Source organism: Toxotes jaculatrix, chromosome 19, assembly GCF_017976425.1.
Source record: "Toxotes jaculatrix isolate fToxJac2 chromosome 19, fToxJac2.pri, whole genome shotgun sequence".
Classification (NCBI taxonomy): Eukaryota; Metazoa; Chordata; class Actinopteri; family Toxotidae; genus Toxotes; species Toxotes jaculatrix.
Window position 1 is genome coordinate 4,701,156 of NC_054412.1, and position 10,199 is coordinate 4,711,354.

General features: G+C 39.6%; 1 protein-coding gene across 1 annotated transcript; it reads right to left on the reverse strand.

Moving 5' to 3' along the window:
• Positions 1–3,568: 3,568 nt before the first annotated feature.
• On the reverse strand, positions 3,569–8,333 carry LOC121199715 (adenylate kinase 7-like). The gene is made up of 18 exons (XM_041064620.1): positions 8,250–8,333; positions 8,019–8,165; positions 7,436–7,550; positions 7,197–7,291; positions 6,986–7,096; positions 6,677–6,760; positions 6,489–6,577; positions 6,307–6,397; positions 6,101–6,178; positions 5,737–5,886; positions 5,474–5,602; positions 5,162–5,267; positions 4,923–5,051; positions 4,771–4,836; positions 4,446–4,643; positions 4,138–4,355; positions 3,741–3,899; positions 3,569–3,604 (listed from the first exon to the last, which is right to left on the reverse strand). Exons 1-18 carry the CDS (start codon positions 8,331–8,333, stop codon positions 3,569–3,571), a joined length of 2,085 nt encoding a protein of 694 aa, XP_040920554.1.
• Between the last annotated feature and the right edge of the window lie 1,866 nt (positions 8,334–10,199).

Here is a 10,199-nt window from a genome sequence, read left to right on the forward strand (position 1 = left end):
ACCAAAATTGGGTAACACTTCATTTTACAGACACAGTTTCTAAATATTTCCTTCTTTTTATTCAAATCTATTTATTCAAATAATTTCAAAGAAGTTTCCTGGGGATAACTTTGTAATTTGTTAGCTTCCAAGAAAGAAAAGCTCAATTTAAAGCCAAGTAAATATACTTTCATCTTCTACTTATTATTGGAAACTTTAATCAACTTTAATAATTAACCTTTTAACATCTAATTAATCACTTAGACTAACAATTAATTGGAATTAATGAAATGGAACCATCCAAATTTTCCCCACTATTAATACCAAATTACTTTTCTTAATCAATAAGGGTGTGTTGTCTTTGACAGTGTTGAGGAGTTGAGATTGAAATGAGTAGAACCCCACTAATAAATGATGAAGTATTAACTGTACAGCTATGACCTGTATAAATAAGGGTTTTGCATTTGCTTGCATTAAAATAACTCTTAATAGGGAGAATAATATCTTCCTCCCACAGCAGTAAAACACTGGAAATGGCTCTGGGGGCCAGTAAAAACCAAAGTGGCATATACATGCATTGAAGACATGAGTTATGGGAACCGTAGGTGTTTGGCAGGACATCTCGTCATTTCTCCCCATAAATATGAAATTAAAGTGACAGAGTTGGACCGGCTCTCTGCAGGGGAAGTAATTTGTTCTGCCAGACCTCTCTGGCTCTCACAGAATCACTGCCAACGCTTTTATTGCAGTTGATTGGGGCGACCTTTTGCCCTCGTGCAAATTACAGTGTCCCCTCGCCAATATTTTTACTTACCCATCGCTCTCACGCACACATTCCATTAAAGTGTACCAACTGTACTTCTTTGACCCTGCAACTTTGACCACACAAGCATTGTGTGACAGGCGTCAAGTGATTTTTTTTCACAGGTTTATTGTGGTAACAACCACACTGGCTGTCAGATTGGACAGCCAGTGTCAGTCAGTGTGTCTCCAGTGTCTCTTATCATATCAGAACCTACATTTCCTCTGTCCTGCAGGGGTCTTCATTGTGTTCTCACCTGCACACCTGCTACCAAGTGCCTCATTAGCTCCCCAGTAGATAAACCTGCCCCTTTAGCAGTTGTCCTCTGCCATTTCTTTTGGCTGATCCCTGCTTTGAACAATGCACACATTTTTTTCTGTGAGTTGTGGTTTTGTGTTTGGCACCTGTTGTACTGAGGGATTATCATGAGTTTCCTCACAAGATTTACCAAGGTAAGTTTGGAAAATTACTCAAACGATTAATCTGTAATGAAAACTGTTGCCAATTCGTTTTCTGTCCATCACCTAATTGAGTAATGAACTAGTCATTTCAGGTCTAGAGCACTGTTTAGTTTATGGGTCCCTGATGAAATACTAAAACTGACAAGTGTAGTACGGGTCAACAGAGGCCCGACAACAAATCTCTGACCCAGGGCCCCCCAGGAGGTTAATCCAGCCATGCTTTCTATGTACATCGCTGTAACATAAATAATATGAAGCATTAAATTACACTTTCTGTAACTGTCAGGGCTCGGCTTACTCACTGAGTGAATTTCAAAGGCCCTGCACACCCACACAGGTGTTTTTACTTATTTGTGAATGGAGTAGAAGTTGTATCAAAATAACAGAAAACACCTGTGTGGGTGAGCCATTTGGTGTTTGTGATGGTTTTCAGTTGCTGCTGTGAGTGATGTGGTTCACAGGTAGTTCAGAAAATAACTCAACACAGGAAATGTATTATGAGAACCTGATAACAGCATTTCTCTTTTACAGTCCAGTGTCACCTTTTGCAATATTTCAAAACAGTTTATTACAAACTATTATAGCATTTTGTGGTAAAATCCTGTGCATAAAAAGGAAGTGTTTCTGTTATCTCAAGATTTATTTTCCATGCATTGTAAACGAGCAGGCAGACAGCTTCTGTCGAGGTGGTGGATTTCACTATTTTTCTGCCACAAAACAAGTAACTACAAAGAAAACTGCAGACACCAGTTTTGACTTTAATAATCCACAAAAAACTGGAGAGACGCATTCCTGTTTTATGATGCATTTTACAACCATGCTAGAACAAAGGCCCTCTTCGCAGCCAGACTAATTTATTTAGCACGGATGCAATTCAATGCATTTAAAAACCGAGCACTTTCTTGTTTTTGGGTAAAAATGAGAAAAATATACTGTACCTACTTAAACAGACACTTAAAGACACTTCAGACTAAGCATTTTTCTTGTTCCTCTGTGAAGTTTCTAGAAAGAATTCCTGCACCACCTAGTGTTGAAAGAGCAGACTTTAAAAAAAGATGGCTGAACTGACACATAATTTAACCTTGCAGAATTACCAACATGTGCAGGAATCATATCTGAAGTCCTGACTCAATCTTTAATCTTATTTGTTTTCATCATGACTTTTTCATGAATAAAACAATTGTAGAATTTCTTTTTAGCGGTAAATCTCTGAAAGATATCAGCAGATAAGATATCAGCTTCTTTTTTTGTGATATAAATCTAAGTAAAATGTGGGATTTTTTTTTTAAGGCTACTTTATCACCTGTAGCCAGAAAGCTTTGCACAGTGTGAAAGTCTCTCTGAAAATCTGTTTACATCTTTACAGCATGCTTCTTCCAGTAAGCGCTGACTGTACAACACAGTGGGAGCTGAGTCACAGACCAGATGGAGGTTCAGAAAGGTTCTAATCTGTAATGACTGGAAACCTGGCTAAACTATAGTCATTGCTCACAAACACTGAGCCAAGTTCTACAACGAGTGAATTTGGGATAGTTTTCATGCTGAAAGTGCAGCATTTGATGTTTGAAGTGTGTTTAAAAAATGTGTCTGTGTGCCATTTAATGTGCTTTAAATTTGGTTTTAGTTCATAAAAACTGAATAATAACAATAATATAATTCTTCCTGAAAGAAAGAGTGATGCAGTCACTTATGAAGCCATTTAACTGGGTGAAACTATTCATAGTTTTGCTTTCCACACTGTGCAGCAACCTGGTTTCCTGACTTGTCAAAAAGGCCAATAAAAAGATTTATTTTCCACTTTGACTGTCGTAGTTCTGACCCCTGCACTCCAGCCACCTCCTTTTATAAATCGTTAGAAACAGCAATATCAGTAGCTACTAAATATTTTACTGCTGTGGCCGTTATAAATGGTAATTTACTGTGTGAGAAATGGGTACCTTCCAGGGATTATACAGGCTTGTGCTGATGTAAATAAGTGAAATGACTCACTGCATTAAAATGTGAGACGTCTCTGCTTCAGGCAAACCAGTATGTGACAAAAAAAAGCTAAACCAAGCCTGGATGTGTTGGTGGTTTTATGAATGAAACCTGTGACAGTCCAGCCGTTAATACAGGGAGTTATCAGACAAATCGATTGCTTGAATGAAAAGATCAGAAACACTTTGACAGTTTTCTAATCAAACATCCTCATATTTATTTTAAACCTGTAACACTGATGTTTCACTCAGTTCATTTTACATTACCATGTCTGGAACTATTACTGTTGGATTATCTTAATGACTGCAGGAGAATCACAGCCTCAGAAGTCTCCTCATGAAATAGATTTTTAATCTTGTTGGATGGTCTGTAGAAGATGTTCAGCCTGAAAAAAACAAAACACAATATACAGTAAGTGACTACTGCTGTATAAGTCTGTTGATGTTCAGTTAAGTCAGTTCTGTTTAATATCAACTGAGGATCTATATTAGAAGGTAAAGGAGGAAAACACTGAGGAGTACCAGGAAGTCGACGGGGTCCTCTGGTTTGATCTTGCAGCACTCTAACATGGCCTCAGTGAGCGAGGGCATCACATACTTCATCAGGTAGTTCCTCAGAGGAAGAGAGTGAGCTTCCAGCAGCTCGTGCTCCTGTCTCTTCACCTCGGACAAATTCTTCTGCTAATGAATGTTAACCAAATTGAATTCATCGTTAGGGATTAACCATGTTATTTGGTACTAATGATGAGTCTACAAAAATGTAAAACTTGTCCACAGTGACAATTCAGCACATGTACAACAGATAAAGTTTCCAATAATTAAATAATTAATGAGTATATACTTGCAAAATTCTTAGCTTTTTCCCAACGTAGAATGACAGTCACAGCTCATCGTTGCCATCCGATGAACAACAACTTACCCACTCCTCATACTGAGCAGCCATCTCAGCCAGGGCAGCCTCATTCCTGAGTTTCCTCTCAGCAGTTGCTGCAGCCAGTTTCTGCTTCCTCTCTTCTTCTCTCTTTCTGTCCTCCTCCTCCTGCTCCTCTGGACTCAGGCCATAGTTCTTGGGAATCCCAACCATCTCGATGATTCTCTTCATCACGTCTGTGTAGTCTGGATCGTCTGTAGTGACCTCTGGAGAGGAACAAGACACACTTACTGTAAAGAAACCGGATCGATGTTCTTGCTAAATCCTGTTGTCCCCTGTGGCTTTGAGGACAGTACCGATATGTTCTGGGTGAATCTCAAGCTCATCAAAGTAGTCCAGCAGGGTTTCCTCAGCAGCACTCAGCTGTCTGTATCTCATCAGGCGAGGGAGAAATTCATCCTGGGTGTAACGCATTTTCTCTGCTACACTCTCAGGAAGTGCTTGCACCCTGTGTGTCAGGAAATCATCAGTCGCTTCCAAGGCAATAACGTGCTCTGCAAAACATAGAAATAAGCAGGATAATACAGTGCTTTAGTCAGGAACGCTTAGGTAAGTTGCTTCTGAAACTATAATCAGTTTTTATCAGTTTGTAGTGAATTTAGTAATACGCATATTATCAACCTGGAGTGATCTTCTCGTTGTACGCAGGTGTCTTAACCATCAAATCCTGGTTCTCTGTGTCCTCATCTGAACAATAAAAGCACACCGTACATGTGTGGGCAGTACATATTATTAAGACTGATACAGTAATTAAATTAATGGATGAAACCTACCTGTGAAAATCATCTTTGCTTGCTCGTAGGTCTTTGGGAAGCCATCAAGAACAAATCCTTGGTTCCTACATGGCATAGAATTCAGCTTTTCTTGCAAAATGTCAAAAACCAGACGGTCAGCCAGTCGACCTGATGGATCAGAATATACTGGTTCAAAAATAAAGAAACTAAAAGGCTCCCAGACATTTACTGTGTGCTTTATTAAATCCCTTATAGTCTCAGTAAATGGGCCTTGTAACCTGCGTTCATTTCCATGCTTTTGTTAATATCATGCAGTTGTGTTTGTGCAGCAGCTGCTGCCTCCTCACTGACATATTCAGGGTCTTCTCCATTTACCATCTCCTTCTGTAACATACACAAAGAAACGTGACAAATGAACAATGAATATGTATTTTCTGTCCGCTATTGTTGCCTTCAAATTGCATCTGCATGTTCATCTCTTCTTTTTTTTTTAAAGAAGTTCCACAAGAGGGCAGTATATTTCCTTTAGTTGCACAACAGCAATCTGAAATTTGCCTGTTAGGCAAATGAAGTTCTTGGCTTCCACTGACCAGCTGTGTAATCTTTTCCTCTATGACCTCTTTGATCTTGATGTGGTGTATCTGGTAATGGTTGCAGAGCTTCTCTGAAACAGAGGTTTTACCCACAGATGGAGGTCCAACCAGACAGATTCTGATGGGCTACAAAGACAGAGAAAGGGGAAAAACTGGTTCATGAATGAATCGTGGCAGCTTTTATCTGGTATCAGCTGGTTAAACACCTGTATATATCTGGTACTGATGGGAGACCTTCCCTGAATGACTTGAACACTCACAAGTAGCTGCCTGGTGTCTTTGTATTCCTCCAGAATGCTCTCCATGTTCTCGACCATCCCAGATTCAGACGTCCATCGGAGGCTGAAGGAGTCCTTTATGATAAAAGCGTCCAGGCGGAGGTCGATACTCAGGTACTCCAGCTCCTCTGGCTGAAACAACAGAAACAAACATCAAACAAAATACGCAAAAATGTGTGGTGGTTTCTTTGAGCTTGTGTCTATAACCACTGAAGCTACAGAAGAAATAACTCAGACATTAATTCAGATGTTTTTCTGAAACTTGTGAATGGAGATAAAGGAGATAAAGGACAGCAAGGCTAGATTATAACTCATTTAAAATAAGAAAAAAAAAAACATTCTTTACCTTGAAAGCCCTCAGGGCGATGGCTTCCTCTTCTGGTACTTTGTTAATTTTTCCTGGCCCAAGTGTTTCACTCATCATCTAGTTAAGAGAGAGAGAGAGATTTTTGCAGCTTTTTTTCTTTTTTGTCATTTTGTCTTTGCAGTTCACAGTAGAGTGAAGTTTACATAAAAGTGAAAAGAAAGACATGGAGAGAGACACAGGGTTACCTTTACAATGTCCTCCAAAGTGTTCTTGGAATCATCGACAGCAAGGATGTACCTTGACTTAGGCCTGAGTTCAATGATGTTTTGGATCACTCTGAAAAAGGAGCGGTCAGTTCAGCTCTGCACACACACACATTTGTGTATCTGAACATGCATATGGAGAAGTACAGCTAAAGTAAAATTACCCAGCAAGGTCATATACGTGAATCACAGGGACGTGATTTGTGCCCTGTCCAAATACAGGAACTTTTGGAAACTGCATCAGCCAAGAGACCTGTTTGAAAATGATGATATTGCAAATTGTGAATGTAGTACAAACTCAGACATAAAATATAAAGTGTCACGTTATTGTTATTATTATGTTTTTATCTACCTTGAAAAAGTAGTGAAAGATGTTCTCCCCCTTTCCGTACTGAAGACCACTAGCTACAACATAACCGGTCAGTTTGGACTTTTTCTGTAAAATTGTGAAATCAGCGGACAGTGGAGTCGTTGTGAGTCACAGACGTTTTGCAGGCTTTGCCTTTTCATTGCTAAATTCATTTTCCTGGTGCTGTTTTTATCTGAGCAGTTCAATGCAACTACTTATGAAACTGAGACTGCACTGCACATAAATTGCTACCGTTGTTTTGGAATATTTTTAGGGATGACACTGAGATTTTTATCACCATAATCTACTTACCCCTTTACCTAATTTGAGCACAAGTTTCTCCAGATTGTTGTGGTTTTTGAAACTGGGATGAGGCCTTCTTCTTCTGAACTCTTCCTCTCTTAGCAGAACATCTGTTTGCTCCTGAGGAGAGAAATTATAAACATGCTGGTTGGTTTTTTTTTGTTTTTTTTTTTGCATACAGAACGAGTCAAAAGCTTGCCTTAATTTTCTCCAGGCTCACCGGATTCTGTGGCTTGGTCATGGCCCAGGTCATCACTGTTGAGACTAAGATGAACATTTTCCGAGACTTGAAGCTTTCCAGCTCAGCATGAAGGGCTGTTTGTTAAAAGAAAAGTGGGGGGGGAAAGTACAGAGAGGCCACAGGGAACACAATCAATCCTAAATTATGCAATCTCTTTTAACTGTAAGAGATATTTAAGCCAGTCCACCAAATTATGAGCCTACCTCATACCTCCTTACCTGTGATTGCCCACGTTGCCTCTTCAATCTGCTGTTGTGTAGCGTTTTCTGAGATGTTGTACACCACCACGTCACACTCCAGCAGGCGCTCAAGAAGCTCTTCTCGAGTGGGTGACTACCAGAGAAGATTGTACACCCTGTTATGCATTGCCTTTTAATTACATCACCCACATGTGGGCATAATTTGAAGTTGTTAAAGTTCCTGATAGGAGTGGAACAAGGAAAAGATAGAATGGATAGTATGTTTGGTCAATCACACTAACTGCTTTATATACTTCTGGGTAGTTTAATGTATAGTAGTAAATCATATTGATCATATGCTTTGTATGAAAAAAAAAAAACTAACATGAGGAGTAACTTCATCTATCAAATAAATGGTAAAAAGTACAACATTTGTTTTTTAGAAAAAGTGGAGTATAAAGTTTCATAAAATGGTAATAGTAACTCCAGTGAAGTGCAAGTAACAATATACCTGCATGTTGTATTTGAGTATAGCGCTTGAGCAGATGCACTTACTCCCACCACTGGCTTACCTGTAGTACACCTGCAGTGTCTTATGTCTGTTATTTAATGCCTGGCTCACCGCATATTGTTCCAGCAGAAAGCTCGCCTTCTCGTCTTTGGAGAAAGAAGATACTGTTCCCACTATGTGGAAAGCAGGTTCCCCTCGGGGGGAGGCCGAAGTCTCCTCTGCTTCGGCATCTTCTGAGTTGTCGCATGTCGATAAGAACTGTTGAAGTAGGTCAGACAAAGTACTGTAAACAGGCGAATGAGAGGTCACTTACATACAGTTTTTTTTTTTTTTTTTTTTTACCTTGGCGATGTTCTTGGAGGAATACCTGTCGACGTCGCTTATAAAAACACGTTTGCGACGCGTCTCTTGCTTCTTGTCCCCCATTTTAAAAAGGTCACGATTTATGGTTATTAGTGCCTTGAGCTCCTGTAATAATAACCAAGTTAACTTTATTGCTAAAAGAAGTATATTAACGCTTTACCATAGCAGTCTGGCTCCATTGTTGACAAAAATAACTTACTTCTGTCGCTCGTTGCTATGGACTCACTCCGGTTGCTATGGCTCAGCCAATGAAATGCTCCGATGAGAAAGCGTAGAGTTAAAACGTTACATTCCATTCATGTTTGTTGCACCTCTGCAATGAACGGTTAAATTACTTGATTCATATGTTTAATGACTGTTAAAACCCACAAATTCAAGTTCACAAAACAAACAAACACACATACAAAAACAGTGTATGGCCTCAGTGGTACATGTCCTGATGACAGATCATCTTCTGATACTGATGTAGGTATATTTATTTTCTTCTTGCATCGCAACATTTGCTCTTGTTAAATGTAATGCACCCTCACACACAAACAAATCACACAAAGGGCACACACCTATGGGTGCCTATGGGCAGGACAATGGAGCGCTGACATGGAAACTTTCAAAGCACCCCATATATTTATAGAGCTGACATTATCTGAGAAACTGCTCACAGTACTTGATGGTGTCTGCTCTGCACAGGTCTCAGCACTCAGTAAAACACACCCTGTCATATATTCAAAGCACAGTGATACCGAAGAGAGCTGGATGATTGGTCTTGCCATGTATAGTAAAATCCCTAAATTTAAATTAACCAGTTGTTTTTTTTTTTATCAGCCAACTTTTGCAAGTCCTGTGATTCCTGAAGTATCAAGGAATTCTGGGAGGTCTGTTCCAGATGAGGGAAGTTAAGGTATTTGATCAGTTTCTCAAGAAGTCGAGGAATCTATGGGAATTATTGAAATTATCAAAATGCCACAGAACATATTTTACAATGACATCTTTAACAGTAGCAAGCATATATCTTGCTACTGTTAAAACTGTATATGCTGTAGCAAGCATATACAGTTCCAAACAAACAGGAACAACCAATAAACAGCTTGGCATTATGACATGACAAGAATATGTCATTCAGTAACTTTGACTCCGTTACAGTTTGTCCAGCAGGTAGCACTTGATCAAAAACGTTTATGTTTTGCTTTTATGTCTTGAAAGAACTTCTGAATCGGCAGACATCAGATTTCTCACAGAGCCAGTGTCAGTCAGGTTCTTGGGACAATATTTTTAACTGGTGACAGCATTTGTTCTTGTCATGGAACTTTATATCTCTGCTGTCACATCCTATCTCCGTTCCCAACCTCACGTGTAATAGTTAATGATTACAAAATAGCTCCTGATGTGATTGTACTGATTAACATGTCCGCCAACATGCAGTTTGTCAAACGCTGCAGAGCCATCAGCTGTTTACAGCAGGCATGTGGCACATTACGATAACAGCTGTCGGTGCCAAGAGCAGCACTGCAGCACTGAGAATAGGATATTGTTCATTGTCAGGGGCTGTTTTCCATAATTCACTCCTCTGCACTGACAAAGTTTAGGTGTCTGTAATCATCTGCTGTTATGTAAGGAAGCAAAACATGGCACCCAGACCTCAGGTACAGAACAATTAGTTAAACACACCGTTATCTGAACTTATAAAAAAAACACATCTTGAAAATTAAAGTAACATGTCATGTACATGTACATATTTTACTGTCTGAAAATTAGCCATATACTCTGTGTAGAGAGGCAAAAGGGGCAATTGTTGCTAACAGCTGCTGAAGTGTGTGCATGTGTGTATGTATGTGTGTGTTGGAGGGGGTGGGGGGGTGGAGAGAGGGGGCAGCTGTCAAGACAGATAAACCGTGTGCTTCCTATGTGTCCTTATAAGGACGAATGTCCCTC

Coding starts and splice junctions, on each gene's coding strand:
- LOC121199715 (XM_041064620.1), bottom strand. CDS start 8,333: ATGGGGGACAAGAAGCAAGAGACGCGTCGCAAACGTGTTTTTATAAGC. Junction 5,603..5,736: donor AAGACACCAGGCAGCTACTT/GTGAGTGTTCAA, acceptor CTGTCTTTGTAG/CCCATCAGAATCTGTCTGGT. Junction 3,900..4,137: donor CTGCTCAGTATGAGGAGTGG/GTAAGTTGTTGT, acceptor AACATTCATTAG/CAGAAGAATTTGTCCGAGGT.